The sequence below is a fragment of the Anas acuta genome, chromosome 1 (assembly GCF_963932015.1).
Source record: "Anas acuta chromosome 1, bAnaAcu1.1, whole genome shotgun sequence".
In the NCBI taxonomy this organism is placed as follows: Eukaryota; Metazoa; Chordata; class Aves; order Anseriformes; family Anatidae; genus Anas; species Anas acuta.
Window position 1 is genome coordinate 18331126 of NC_088979.1, and position 16070 is coordinate 18347195.

At 36.7% G+C, this 16070-nt stretch overlaps 1 protein-coding gene across 3 annotated transcripts in view; it reads left to right on the top strand.

The window, feature by feature from the left end:
• PARP4 (poly(ADP-ribose) polymerase family member 4) overlaps positions 1 to 16070 on the top strand; it is a 50026-nt gene that overhangs the window by 7422 nt on the left and 26534 nt on the right. For all 3 annotated transcript variants that reach the window (XM_068670770.1, XM_068670765.1, XM_068670778.1), the window contains 12 exons: positions 828 to 1023; positions 1954 to 2077; positions 3160 to 3238; positions 3799 to 3912; positions 4655 to 4804; positions 6074 to 6211; positions 8108 to 8281; positions 10221 to 10381; positions 13283 to 13420; positions 14227 to 14325; positions 14541 to 14724; positions 15468 to 15630. In XM_068670770.1, the coding sequence (XP_068526871.1) occupies positions 828 to 1023; positions 1954 to 2077; positions 3160 to 3238; positions 3799 to 3912; positions 4655 to 4804; positions 6074 to 6211; positions 8108 to 8281; positions 10221 to 10381; positions 13283 to 13420; positions 14227 to 14325; positions 14541 to 14724; positions 15468 to 15630 (1720 nt within the window). The remainder of the gene's footprint in view (positions 1 to 827; positions 1024 to 1953; positions 2078 to 3159; positions 3239 to 3798; positions 3913 to 4654; positions 4805 to 6073; positions 6212 to 8107; positions 8282 to 10220; positions 10382 to 13282; positions 13421 to 14226; positions 14326 to 14540; positions 14725 to 15467; positions 15631 to 16070) is intronic.

A 16070-nucleotide genomic window follows, 5' to 3' on the forward strand; every position in this document is an offset into this window, starting at 1 on the left:
CTCCAGCCTCTTCTCGCTGTCTGTACCTGTGTCTGGCATTACGTTGTATCAGATGCGGCACCCAGCATTTTCCTTTGTTGGGCTTTGTGCTCTTGAGGATTGCCCAGTGCTCCAATGTATGTAGAACCCCCTGAAAGGCCCCTCATCCCTCCAGGGAGTCATCAGCACCTCCCAGTTTATTATCATCAGCCAACTTGCTGAGGATGCATTCCGCTCCTGCATCCAGATCACTGATAACAGTGTTGAACAGAACTGGCCCTGGAACTGAGCCCTGGGGAACACCACTAGTGACACCAGCCAGGTACGGCCCCATTGACTGCAACCCTTTGAGCTCCACCATCAAAACTATGCAGAAAGTTTAAACTTCCATCATATATATGATTCCAGTAAAGCAGTGTAAGGTTCTTTATAAGGCTAACAAAGCATATTATGATTGTTCAGGACTCTGTCCAGCCTTTTTTTATACTGTTATCCCAAAGAGTATTGGATTTATAACTAGTTGGCCACTGTAGAGCTTGGCCTGTTATAGGACCTGCTGTGTGCTGCTGAAAGGTCTACAGAATGTTAGGCACTTGGCTGCCCTCATAGCTCTGTGATTACTGTAGAAAGATGGTCACACTCTGAAGTTAGCCGTATTTTAGTCTCCCTGTTGTCTGTGGATAAGTTGCATAGGTCTCATGTCTCTAAATCAGAAATTTGATCCAAAAAGGTTGTGTTTAAAATGTTTCCTTTGGACTAGGATTTTACCAGTATGGACTGCAAACAAAGTTTGGATTAATTTTGTAGTTGTGTGTGTATAACAGTTGTAATTGTAACCTGTCTTTCAGTGTACACATGTTCTTGTGGATACAGCTGACGTCCTCAGTTGTAACGATCTAAAAACTATTCGGAAATACCAGCTGCCTGTTGTACATGCAGATATCATTTGGAAATCGGTTGAAAATGGGAAGCTTTTGCCAACTGATGCATATGAGGTTAATACATCACAAGGTGACATTTTGAACCAATGGCCAGACAGACACGGTAGGTATACTTGGCGTGGTGTAAGCACAATAAGTATTTCAAATCAAGCTTCAAGAAATCAGCAACCATGGATACTGAGAATAAAGTTGATATAAGTAAGATTTTTTTTTTCTGAAAAGAAAGGTGATAGAACAGCTAATCCTAAAACCCATTCAGAAGCACATGAAGGACAAGAAAATCATCAGGAGCAATCAGCATGGATTCACCAAGGGGAACCCATGCTTGACCAACTTGATAAGCTTCTAAAACGAAATGGCTGGCCTGGTAAATGAGGGGTGGACAGTGGGGGTTGTCCACCTGGACTTCAGGAAGGCCTTTGACACTGTATCTCATAAGATCCTCATAGATAAGCTATTGAACTGTGGGCTGAAGAGGCAGGCAGCAATGTGGATTGAAAACTGGTTGAATGGCCGGTCCCAGAGGATGGTGATCAGTGATGCGGAGTCTAGTTGGAGGCCAGCAACAAGCAGAGTACCCCAGGTGTCAATACTGTATCCAGTTCTCTTCAGTGTCTTCATTGGATGATGAGGCAGAGTGTTTGCTCAGCAAGTTTGCTGAAGACACAGAACTGGGAGGAGTGGCAGATACAGCAGAGGGTTGAGCTGCTATCCAAAGGGTCCTCAACAGGCTGGGGAAATGGTCTGACAAGAACCTCAAGGAGTGCAAAACCCTGCACCTGTGGAGGAACAACCCCAGGCACCAGGACACTCAGGGGCCACACAGCTGGAAAGCAGCTGTGCAGGAAAGGACCTGGGGGGGTCACCAAATTGAACATGAGCCACCAATAGTGCCCTTGGTGATAAGAAGTCTAAAAGCGTTCTTGACTGCATTTGGCAAAGCATTGCCAGCAGGTCAAGAGAGGTGATCCTAGGTTAAGTTAAATTAGAGAACCCAAATATTTTACCAAGTAAATAAATGTTTTGATTGCAGGTTTGGAAGACTTGTCATCTTCTGAAAACAAAAATGCCACGAATCAAAATGAAAGCAATGACCTCAATCCTACTGTTATAGCAGAAAGTGACAACAAAGTTGCATTCAAAGTAGGGACTCTCAGGTAAAATGATAAAATTAAATATGTGTTTTGATACATCTATGTTGATAGTTATGTAAAATTAAAAATAAACTTTCCAATCTGTTTCAGCAGTCAAGATCTCTTCTGGAGATTGTTTAGTACCTTAACAACAGTGTAGTGAAGGAAAAAGTTATTCTTTCTTTGCTTTCTGTACCATCTGTATGAATTTATAACTACTTCTATCTTTTGTACCTTTGAATCAGACTGTGGAAATTGATTTTATGTTTTCCATCTAGTAGTGTCTTTGTAGTAAACACCTGCAATCCAGCTCATTAATGGATGCAAAGTTTCTACCAACTCAGCAGCTGTTTATCATCACGTATTTTTTATTAGTTTGGTTCACCTATGTTTTTATTTGCTTTCAAGTCCAGTTCATTGTTTTTAGAAGTGTTGAGCATTTCTCTCTCCCGTGAAAAATTCTTGGGAGAGCTGAAAATCAAGGTCATGAGATTGCCCTTATTTGATAGGGAAAGAGTATTGTTCTAACTGTTACTAATTACTGACTTAAAGGAACAAAGCCAGCTCCAACACTCATGTTTTAAAATGAATTAATAAAATGCAGCTTTCACTTTCAGAGACTGCAGTTCAGTGATAGGGAAGGTGTTCAGTTACTCTCACAGAATGTACTAGAAGTTATGTCTAAAAGTCCTAAAGCTGAAGGGTATGACTACAAGAATATACCCTAATGTGAAAATCAAGAATAAGAGAGGAATTAATATCAGGGAGCACGGGTGACTAATGCTGACCAAGTTTTTAAAAAATTAACATGCAATCAGGCAAAGAAAATCTGTGTGTTTTCTTGCTTCCATAGTTTTTTATAAAGGATGAAGGTTGAAATCTAGTCTTCATCTACAAATTCACATCAGACATTTGGGCCTACTAGTGTAGGTCAGCAGTTTGTCACTGTGGGATTTTATTTCTCAAAACTTTTCTGTTGTTATTTTGCTGCTGAAAACCAGATTTATGTTCTTATATAAATTCTTGCTGTAGTGTGATATTGCAGCCTGTTACAGCACAGTATTTACAGGGCATACGTGACTTCAATTGCTCTGATTCTATTCTAGATTTTATACTGAAAATGATCGGGATGCTCCTTTTTTCCCTCGAGATTTTGAAGTTGCAAAATACAACATCCTTGAAAAAGTAAGCCTTTCTCTTTCTGTGACAGAATGTAGTATGATCGGTAGATGAGTAAAAGTTTTGCATTTTTATACGCATCAGCAATCACTCTTTAATGTTATCCTGTTCTGCAATGCAAAGAGGAGTATTGTAAAGTACTTCAATACTTTTTGTCCTTCAGTGCAGCCTCATTCTACCAAAATAAAGCTCCTCTGTTATTGGTGTAGTGTTCTTACCAAAGTATTGCAGTAGAATGACACATATATGCTTGTGACTAGATATATATTATAATGGCTATTATGTGTTAAATCTAATGTAAATGTTAATCATTTTTATTAAAAAGCTTTTCAAAACACAGAAATGATGGAATCATACAGGAAGCCCTGAGAGGAGCTTCTGCTCATTAAGATGATGGAAATAATGAATAATTTTGAGTTTTTTTTTTTTAGCCCTAAAATTTGTGGTTCTAAGTGGGGTGAAAAAAATAAGTAGGACAGGGGGAAACATTTGGTGCAATATCACATAAATGAAACATACTTAAGCGTTAAATGGGGGGCGGGGTCTTTATTTCTCTCTCCATTCAGATTAACTCCATGGGAAGCAAAGATTTTGTAGTTATTGAATTACAGTGCACCCAAGAACAGCATGACTTTCTGTTTCGACTGTGTGCACACTTCAGTGCTTCAAATGGAACCAAGGTATGAGCCACTCGTTGACATTACCTGTTTCTTTATGCACATTGAACACTCCTGTCCCAGAGAGCTTTACATGCTCTTCATTCTTACCTGCAGGCTGATTCTTACGTATAGATAGTAGGATGTCCTTCTATTAGCTTTATCATAAGAAGTTTGATTCATATTTGGCTCCTGTACTCTGTGTGTTTGCTTACAACTCTCAAAAGACCTGCTTTAGAGCTTATCAGCAGCACAGCATGGTTCTAGATGCATCTGCCTCAGATACATGCATGTTCCTGGTAACATCTAAACTGTGTGATGTTTAACTGCAAAAATGTGATAAGAAATGATAGTGTGGGCATCCTCTGGAGAGACAGAAAAGCCTGTCTTGAGGGCAGCCTCAGGACATTTCTCAGCCTACGAGTTACGTATGTGCTCTGGTATAGCACTGACATTGTAGCAACATTAAAGTCAAATCAAAGGAGCTGTATCAGGGATGAACTTGGGATATCTCAATCAATAGAAAAAGTTATTCCAGCACACATTTAGATTAAACAACTTGTCACTGTGAAACTTGTATACAGAGCCCTGTGCTCGTTCTTCATGTCCCACAAACCCTCATGGAAGAGGCCTGGCCAGAAGCCTGATAAACCACAATCCAAAAGTTGAGTGTGGATTTGTCAGCTGTTAGCACAGCGTCTGGTAAAATTGATTCTATACGTCTATTTATAGTTCCTCCAACTAACTTTGCTCTTTCAATTTACAGGATAATAAACAATTCATAGTAAATAAGACTGCTGAAGAAATAAGAGAAAATTATGATATTTTGGTGGCGAACCTGAAGAGCCAGGAATTCCTGCTCAGAGAAACTTTTCCACCAGAAGCAGGATGGTTAGCTTCTACAAAATTGCAAAAGGCTTGTACAATTCACTTGTTTACACTTTTCTGTCCTTAATTATTTGTTTTAGTTTCTAAATTTCAGAATGTGGTAAACACTGTCTAGATTACAGTCATACAGTCATAGGTTAAGAGAAATTGTTTATAGATAAATGTTTTGAAATTGTTTTAAGAATATTAAGAAAATCTTCAAAGCACTTAAACACAGTAAAAGTGAATACAGTCATACTCACTATATTTTTTTCTCTGTAGGTTTATCACCACCTTTTTTTTTTTTTTAAAGAAGGGTGTACTAATACAGCAACCAAAATTATTACATCGTGTATGACTTTGTCATCATTATTTTGCAGCCTATACAGACGTCATAGGCTTGGCATAGATCTTACTGAAATCAGTAACAGGACTCCCTCCAGTGGCAATAGATGTTGGATTCTGCTCCCTAAAGTAGTTTTCAGACAATGTTTTACTGCTATTTAAAATATTTGCACTGTGAGAGAAAGTTTTTTTCCCATTTACTTTCTCATTGTACTTCATCTACTTCTCTCTTCCACCATGTAACTTACATTTTATGGCACAGCTGGAATAGAGAATATATCCAGCAGTGGCCCACATACATCATCTAGGGATCTCAGGAGTTTGTATGGCTGATGCTGTATAAACAAGTAATGTAGTGTGTGCTAATTGTTTAATGTCATCAAGTTTAGTGGAAGGTGCTAGAGTTGAAGAACAATGATAAAAAGCCTAAGTAAATACTTAAGAATGTTCCTCAGATAAGAAAATATGTTTTCACAACTTTTATTGAATATATGAATTGCACTGATACTCATTGCCTTTGTACTCTTCTGTTGCTTTACTACTCCAATTTTTTGTTTTCACAGTAATAATGTCTTTCCCACCAGAGCTTTCTTACAGAGAACTACATCTACAATTAGAGTATCTCCAGTGCTTTATAACACTGATGGTTTTGAACTATCTGTTCTTTTACCAGCTGTGTAAAACTATTATGTCCTCATACCTGATAGTACAATATCATGTTGAAGATATCAAACAAATCAACTTCTGTCTTCTCCAAGATGTTATGTCTCAATTTTTAAGGTAGATCACGGCCACCTGCCTTCCATGCTCTCCAGCTGAAAGAGTTAAAAAGGCAAAACTTCCCTTCAAGTTGATGGAACTGAAGAAATTATATTAAGCATGAATGTGTATTGTGTACTGTATGGTTGATGAGAATAGGAAAGTTCCTGTTGTATCTTTGTCTTTCCACTGAATTGTGTTTGTTTTACTACAGTTACTTCTAGAAGAATCCATAAGTTCAAGTGCTATATCTCAGCAAGTTAGTGATTTTGTGGAACTGATCTGGGCAGAAGCTCTTGGCCACCTGGATAGCCTACTGTTTGAATCAGTAAACAACATAAGTCTAAATGATGTAAGTTAATTCTTGTTACTCCATGAGGACCCATGCATAAATGCTATTATAAGTATTTTTTACCCAGCAAACAAGAATGTTCTGTTTCAGATTGGAATTGGTAATTACATCGGGTACTCCTATACGTCAACATATCAATGCTTCAGAAATTTTATCTCAAATTTTGATTTTGAATTATGACACTAAAAACCTGCTGTACTCCCTAGAGCAGATGGCTGTCTTTTCCATTTTATAGTAATGTACACAGTGCTTATGGGAGGATCCCTTCTATCAAGTCTCATAAAAAGATAGTTGTAGAAGACAGTGCATAATGGTAGTTTGTTGTCTTCTGCCAATATGTTTCAACTGTATTTCAGTCAGACTTTCTCTTGTATTAGTAAAAATAGTTTTAATTATAGTCCATGACTGTATTATCAGATGACACATATAATTAACATATGGCATCTCATGAAGGCCTTTGGATATTACAACTGTTACTGAAAGAAATTGCCTATCCATCCCTCTGTTAACTCTATGGTTCATTTAATCTTTTTTTTCCACATACCTCAGTGGTTTTGCTTTCCTTCCTAAACAGTTAGGAGGCTAATGTTTATTCATGTGATTTAAGTTTGTATAATTTAAGTCATGGCTGCTTAAGACAGCAAGTTTTTTCATCTCTGTTAGTACTGGAGGAAAAAATATTTGGAGATTATGTTGGTTTTAAATTGGAAGAGCTTTGCCAGTAGAAGTTCACTAGTTCTGGAATGACTTTGCCCTAATCTTCATACATAAGACACTTGATTTGTGATTTGAATTTTGATCAATTGATCTATGGTAGGAGAATATTCCTTTCAATTTTTAATATGGAAGTATACACTCATGTAGATTGTGATGGGTAAGTGATACAATAGTGATGCTTTATAAATTAACTCAAAGACAGTAGTGAGTGCATTTCATAAATCAGCAAAGACAAAGGAAATTGTTTATTGTAGATGTTTTCTGTGAGATGCAATTGTTTCAATATCAAGATTTCCTACCATATTTTGGGTAGGTAAAATTTGACAAATAGTTGATAATTTGATAAATAATGTTCAATCATTGGTAGTTTTTGAGAAAGCTGAATCATAGACCTAAAAGACTCTGCATCCCAATGCAGTGATTTGTAAGAATATGCTAAAACTGTTTTCACTACCTTTTCCCACTTATAATTAGTTTGCAAGAGAAATAGCATTTGTGTAGAAAGAAAAAAAAAATCTCTGGATATTTGAAACAAAGAAGTGGGTTGCTGTTCAGTTAGATTAACTTTCCATTTTTTTCTGAAGGCCTTTGTGAGACTGAGACCAGCCTTGGGTCAATATTGAACTGCAGTAAGACTTTGTTATGCAGCCTCTAGTGTCAGCATTTTACTAGCTGTTGCATATGGCTCATGTAAATTAAAGAGCACTTTGCCTTTTTCCTCCTGCCCCAAGAATAAAAAATAACATAGAGCATTCTGTGAAAAATTTCCAGTTGAGAATGAATATGCAGACACAAGCAAATATATAGATTATTGGTCTAGAGAAACTGTCTAAAATGACTCATTACTTTCTTTTGATCAGTAGGTTGCATTTTATAAATAGTATTTCTACTCTGTTTTATGTATTTTAGGATAAATTATTGCAGTTAGAAATGTAGTAAGAAATTTATTATCATCTAATATATGTAGTTATTTCATCAATATATTAAAGCTAACAATGTGAATCAACAGGATGTCAAGTATCACTATTATATTATTTTGCATTATAATGCTGATATTGCATTAACAGTTCAAGTTTTATTTCAACATGGAATCAAATTATCCGTTTTCAGTATTTGTTGCTTTGTGTTCTTCCAGTAATTTTGTGATGGCTTTCAGCTTAATAATCTCTTCTCTTAAAGGTGAGCAAAGCAGAAGGTATTTTGCTCCAGGTAAAGAATGCACTGGATGAGGGAGCTGATAAGGCAGCGCTACAAAAGATGATGATGGAATTCTATGAACTTATACGTCACAAGACTGAAATAGACTACGAAGTTTCCAAAAAGCTGTTATCTAGAAAACAGGACCTGTGTCAGGTAACTTTTCCAGACTGATAGTAAGCCCCAATCTACAATGTGCTACGCAAGTTTTGAACACACTCGGTAGATAAATCAACAGTCACAGACTGTCAGTTTAAAAAAGTCATTTACTGGAATTTTATGAATAAAGTAATGCTCATGGCAGGTACTGAATATGTTGAAGAAGAGGATCAATTGCCATCTAGATTGTGACAGAGTTTCAACTGCAATTATTGTTGTGATGGTATCTTCAGCTGGATTAAATGAGACACGTGAAACTGATCTTATCATCCTGCTGACCCTGGCAACTGCTCAAGCATACACATAATCAGTTTCTATTCACTATCATAAACTACATACAAAATACTTTTAAACTATTTTAACTATGTACAAAGATTGTTCTGTATGACTTTTCCTTTCCCATGTATGCAGGAACAGTTTCAAAAGATGATTTAAAATTACCAGTCTATTGGTCTGTGCCTACATCTACAGCACAAACTGCTCGGGGGGCTTCCTTGGACTGCAGATAGCATCTATCAGTTGGTCTAAGCATAGCTGCCCTGCCTACGGGAATCTCCAAGGATCCCCACCATGTCTCACCCTCACATTTTCTGCATTAATTAGTCACTTCCATTGTTTTTAAGTTGTGTAGCAGTTCAGTCAGGTGGGAATTCGGTTACTCTGCCAGGGGAACTGATGATGAGGTGTGCTGAATGTGCACAGATGCAGCCCTTGCATCCAGCAGCTGTCAGAGAGCACCAAGGGCAGGTGGCTGGGGCTAGGGGTGAAAGTTAGCAAGGCCAGGGCAGTCACTGCACTGACAGGGAAGTACTGAGGTAATTAGTTAGGAGCAGAGCAGCAGATAGTGACTGCTGGTGCCAGTTAGCAGGGTCGGACAACGGTCCAGATTGCCCCCTCATCATGGGCTTGTCCAGCTGGTCCAAGGCCTAACTAGGAACTCAGGTTCACAGGATCTGAGTCAGAACCAAGGACATACAAGGCTGGATGTAGACACGTCTGCAACATAGCTCAGCCAAGAAACCAAGGGCAAGAGCCTTAGCGTAAATGCATCTCTTGAGCAGAGAAGGGGCAGGATTCCACTAAGTTTTCCCACAGCTCTCTTTCAGGCCCCAAATCTTCACAGTCAAAGCCTGCTCAAAACTCAAGCAGCCAGAGTTTTGGGAGAGGTGAGAGGCACTCAGGGCTCTGACAACTACATCATACTTGTAACTGTAGAGCAAACTCAAATTTTCTCCTTGTATTACAAATGTAATGTAAATTCCATAGATTCCAACAGAGATACTTCTTGGTTTTGGCAAAGGATATCCAGAAGTCAGTCTTCTGTAAGTTACAAAAAATAAAGGGAGAGAGGTAGAGAGAAGGTGGCTCTCTATCATTCTAAAAGAATAAATGTTAATAGCACTTTTAACCTTGGAAGCCTTCTGCTATCAAAAAACTACTATGTCTCATAAAGTTTTCCCGTGACTCAGTGAAGTTTAGTGTTACTTTTTTTTTTTTTTTTTTTAAGTTAGATGTCCTTCTTGATCTGAGAAAAGTACATGGATGCCTTGTGCTACTGCCCTAACTGGACAGGGGCATCAGGGACAATATGGTAAGATTATAGTAAGTCAGGATTGCCTCAAAAGCAAAATCAAAATGGTGTCCAAGCACAAATACTGGTCCCTGGAGCTGTTATGAGCAGGCTCGATGCAAAACTTGATTTGCAGTTGTACAGAAACAATTTATCACCTGCGTACTTTTTTTTTTTTTCTGTTTTGTTTTCATGGGATTCTACAGCTATTTGCTCGTGTTCCACTTGTTATCTAGCCAGTGGAAATGTTCTTTTCCATATTCTTTTTGTTGTTTCTGCACTGTCACTTTATCTAATTTAGTCTGTTTTGTGTGGTTTCTTAATTAAAATCTAACAAGTATTTATAAATTTGTCTTTATTTTGTAGCTCATCCGAGACATGCTTAATATACAGGAAACAAATATGTCATGCCCAAACCCAACATCTTTGGCCAAATACCAAGCCCTGAGGTGCAAGATTGAAGCTCTTGATCCAATAAGTGATGAATTTCGCTATGTTGCACAGCAAGTGTTAAAAAAGAATTACAAGTGAGTGTTTAATAGTTGTGCAATGATTCTAGCAACATGCAAGGTATGGTGCATAAAACACCTCTAAAAAGGACTGAATTATTAGGTTCTATGCAGTGTTACTATGCAGTGTCAAACTAATGGGATTGCAGAGCAGGCATATTTGCCATAACCTATACTAGAACCAATGGAAGTAAATTCAGAAAACTGAAAATGAGATTGTTAATTTTTTCCCCTTTTCAGATTGTGAAAAGCTGTCTATATATAGTAGCTATTTCAAGAAGATATATGGCTTTTAGGCTTGTTCATTCTGCTTTGCAATATTTATTACCAGGTATTTCATAGACTACAGGGAAAGCGAACATCAAAATAAAACTTAGGGGGTTGCTGAGAAAAACAAATATTTCTTTATGTGTATTATTAGAATAAATATGATGGAGTAGGTGGGGAGGAGAGGTGGACTACCTGGTCATCTTTTTATTATCTACAGAACTTGATGTCCCTTTTCAGGTAGCTTTCAGTTGTATGAGAAACATGTATTTCTGGGAATCTATTCTGTGGATTTGCCTCCTATTCTATTTAATGTTCTTGACATTGGCTTCTGACTGGGTACCCTGTGTTTTTTGATTAACTAATGAAATGTAAAAATGGATAAACATGGAGAAATAAATTTAAAGAGAATGTCATTCTAGAAATTGAATAATCAATGAATAATCATTGATGCATAGAAGAATGGAGTAGGCTTCAGTTCAGCTATATAGAATCATAGAATTGTTTAGGTTGGAAAAGTCCCTTAGGATCATCAAGTCCAACCGTCACCTAACACCAAATCCACCACTAAACCCTGTCCCTAAGCACCACATCCACATGGCTCTGAAATACCTCCAGGGATGGTGACTCTGTCACCTCCCTGGGCAGCCCGTTCCAATGCCTAACCACCCTTTCCATGAAGAAATTCTTCCTGATACCCAATCTAAACCTCCCTTGGTGTAACTCGAGGCCATTGCCTTGTGTTCAATCACTTGTCAACTGAGAAAAGAGATCAGTGCCCTCCTTGTTGCAACCTCCTTTCAGGTAGTTATATAGTGAGCACTTCAAGTCTGTTTTTACTGAGTAAATGTAGCGTTAAGCAGCTCAGGCCCTTGCTAAGGCCTAAACCCTAGCAACTGCTGGTTACTAAGCAGTTGTACCCAAATCCAAATTGCTCAAATAGGAAGGAGCACTGTGCTCAAACATGCAACCTTCTGCTGGTTTTTGGCAAAGTTCAGTACTTGTGAGTACTTGACATTTTGTCTAAATGAAGTCATTTAAAATTAATAGAAAGAGTTTATGTGACTCAATTCCACCTTAAAGTTCTTTGAGACAGAACCAATTAAGTAAGCCTTTTGGAAATTAGCTGTTATGTAAGCCCACAGGACTGCTCTTTGTGGATCACAGTTATCAAATTTAGGGCCTATAAACTAATTCATAGGCTCTATGATCTTCTAACTAGTTACAAGCACGGGATTTTTCACCCAAAATTTTGTCTTTTTTTTATACGACAGATAATAGAGCATAATTAAATTGCAAGAATTGGAGCATATTTAGTGCCTTTCAGTCTCTGCACTTGCAAACTTAGTGTTTTAACTAAAAGCAATCTCAAAAAAAAAAAAAAATCAACTGCAGTAGAAACATACTAAAGGCTCAAGGGTCCAAATTCTCTCAAAAAAAAATAAAGTTCATATAGCACATTTATAAATTGTTTACCAGTATTGTTTTAGCATTTTGTTTAGCATATTGTTTTACCAATATTGTTTTAGCATTTAGGAACTCAAGACTCACTGAAGTTTACTAAATCTTAAAAGCATGAAGCTCTGACTTGTAAGCAAAGGCTTGATTTGCTTTTACTTTCCAAGTGTACTGCCTACTTTATTTATCTAAATTTAAAATTGTGATCCCTAAGTCCTCTACTTAGTTGTTTTGTAAATCCTAAGGTTCCTCACTGTGTGACAGTCAGGAATCCTAGAATCCTCATACTATCTTCTGGGTATTTCTTAAAGCACTGCTACCTTGCCACTCTTGAGCAACCCAGTCCCTAGTCCAGGCTCTGTCATCTGAGGAAGCATTTTCCAAAGACACGTACATAGCAAACTGGTAAAGCAGAAGGAAGGTGGTGAGCACATAGTTTCCCACTTGGGCCTCTATACAAGTAGCTAAATAAAGCATTCATCTGGTAAGAAAAATGGAAAGAAGTCTGGAAGTCTGAATCTGTTGCTTAGTGTAATCACAAGGGAAGGACGTGAATCCTGGTGTGTGCTCTGCCCAGTAACTACTGTATGTAAAACGCATAAATCTTGCTGGAGGTGGGATTGCAACCTAAGTTTTCCTCCTCTCAAGTGTATTTCTTAATTGGGAAGTCCAAGTTGCTACATTCAGATAGCCTGAACATGCTAAGATGTTCATGGTTCAGCCAAGATGGTGAGTTATCTGAGCCTTCACAGTAGGAGAATTTTTAGTACAAGATAGATTTGGCAATAATTTATATAATGCCAGACTCTGCAGTGCATAGAGTTATATGGGCTTTATACATCACATCTTTGAATTTAGGTTCCAAAATATAAAATGAGATAATTTCATCTGACTTTACGTATTTTACATTTTACATCTTTGCATATTTTATTTCTCCCTGAATGTCTGAATAAATCTTGAACTTTGTCATAGGTTTTAAATATCTCTTGTGTTTTCAATAATTGCTGTTATCTTTTTTTTTTTTTGTCTCTTATTGCTGTTATCATATTTTTTTGCCTCCCAAATTGCTAACCAAAACCACCAAAACCAAAGATTTAATGTTACTTTGAGATTTACTACAAGGCATTATCTCTTGGCAGTATATTGTTCTTAAACAAGTTTTTGAAGTCAAAGATCATTTCAAATTTCTTGCAGTGATCATCCAGTGAGAATTTTACAAGTGTATAGTGTTGGCAGAGTAAGTGAAACAGCAGAATTTCTGGGCAGTCTTGGAAATATTCAATCCTTATTCCATGCATCATCTGTGCGCAATTTCATGGGAATTCTTTCCAGGTAAAAATTTACATTCCATTTTTTGTGACATTGGGTTAGGGTTAATTATATATAATTATATATATTGGATTTTAAAAAATGCTTTCTTTTGTGAAACTTTTACATTATGTTTAACCTATTTTTTACTGTTAACATTTATATAACTATTCATATCCTTCTGCAGAATCCCGGAAGGGAAATCATTCTTTTGTAATGATAAATGTGATTACTTTCCAGCTGGATTAGCATTGAGATGGAGCTATTTGGTTATGATGAGGAGGGCTGTAGTTTAAATCCAGATGAAAGATGACAAAATGGAGAGAGTGGGAGATTAATGGCTGCATGGATAATTTACTCTGTTTTAGGAAAGAATTCCATTAATGATGTCATCCTTCCACTTCTTGTCTTCCCGTCCACTTCCACATTATTTACGTATGACCATTTTATCTGAAATAATTTTAGATTATCGTAATTTCCTGGAATAATGCAATATCTAGTTTTATGACAATTCCATGGATTCACTCAGGCATAGTAATGAGTCTGGGAAACGTGTTGCTTTTCTGCTAAATGAAAAAAGCAAACAGTCTCAATAGCTTATGTAGTCAATGTCTTGGCGATTCATATGGCTTTGGGATTTATTTTTGATGTATAGGCTTGATTTTCCTTGAGTCTCTACGTATGTTTTTTGTAAAGTGTATTTGACTTAATCCTCTGTGGTTCATAATTGCACGACATGTATTAGCCCACATATTTTATGCAAAAGTATTTTGAACTTCATTCATTGTGTGACTTTTGTGACTTTTTTTTTTTTTTTTTTTTCCCTCCAGAGGACTCCTCTTGCCAAAAGTGGTTGTTGAAGATCATGGCCTGGAAAGAACTGACATTGGAAATCTGGGAAGTGGCATTTACTTCAGTGATTCTGTCAGGTGTGAATAATGACAATATCTTTTGATAATATCGTTTGTGTATTCTTTTTGCTTTGCAAATTAAGTAGATAAAATGTTTAATACTCTTAAGGTAATTTAATTATTATTTCTTTCCTGATCATCTGTTCAAAAGAATTTGTGTATCCTTGAACTCCTAGGAGCTTTACTTTAAAATCAATTTTAATAAAATGTGCATGATCTTTTTTTGCATATAGTGCCAGTATTAAGTATTCTTCACCCAGTGAAATGGATGGAAGCCGACTCCTTGCAGTTTGTGATGTGGCACTTGGATCCTGTTTAGATTTGTATGAACGAGATTTTTCATTAAATGATGCACCATCAGGTTATAACAGTGTACATGGAGTCCGTAAGACAGCAGACATCTCTTCGGACTTCGAGGTACTAATCCTGCAGTGTTAGGATTTATTTATACCAGTGATAGATAACAGAATTAGTATAACCTGTATATTCCAGTTCAGACACTAAATCACTAGACTGTAATGCATAGAATCACTTTTGTCTATTTTACAGCCTGTAAAGTACATATAAAACATCTAAGGTTCTAAGTTACTAGTTGTGAGGAGATTTAAAATTTCTGCAAGAAAGCAATACTTAAAAGAAATATGTTAACATTCTTTTTTATTATAACTGAATCATCCTATAAATATCTGATTTATGACATTGAAATTGCTATTAGGAAATGGTGTTCTGCTTTGTATGGAATAAGAAATCACCACCATGGAAGGTTCACTGTTTTATAATAGAATCCAACTGGTAAAATCCCGGTCCTTAAAGGTTGGTACTCAAAGGCGATGATGAAAGCCTTACTGGTACACAAACAGATAAAGTCACTGGCTAGATATCCACCAATTTTTTTTTATTTCTTTTTGTTCTTAGTTATTCTGGAGAATGATTGTGCGTTACAGTGAGTAAGAAATATAAGGAATGTGGAGAAAGAAAACATAACAGATGTAAATGGTAGTGATAAGGAGAGATTAGGAGAGTAAAAAAAAAAAAAAGTCGTATTTTTAGTATTTATCAAAAGTGATGTCATTTAGGTTCATCTCTTAATAAATCTGCATTTTTAAAATATTACCAACAGCTTTTTTTTAATTGTAAAATACCTTTCTTTGCTCTTCCAGGATGATGAATTTGTTGTGTACAAGACCGCACAGGTTAAAATTAGATATGTTGTTAAGTTTTGCCTTCCTGAAGATCAAATAAAACCATTTCAGCCTGGAACTGGGGTGGAACTGGAGAAAGATAACAGTGAGCCAGAGTCACAATGTCATGTACAGAATGAAAGTAAGAAATATTTTCTGTTTGTACTCTTGGCTTGCTTTCAAAGTTCCCTAAATATTTATCAGAATGCTTTTTAGAGTTCTTGTATGCAGCTAGCTTATTAAAAAATCATTTGAAGTTTATTTGTGGATGTTACCAAATTAGTTATGTGGCATCCATGTAGCATCTGTTTAACAGATTTCCTGTATGCCTAATTACCAATGATAGTTGGAACTCCTCCTGTCACAGTGTGTTTCAAGAGAAGCACAAGAAGCACTTTTGCATAAATCATGAGATGGTCTTTTAATAATTCAAATGCAAGGTTTTAAACAAAGACCTTGTAAGACCTTGAAGACTTATCATGAGCTGGTGACAGTCAGCAGAAGCAGTGCAACACAAGTATTCATAACAAAAATGAGGATTACTTTTAATTTGTGTGTTCTGAGTTGCATAAGTAAGTATGG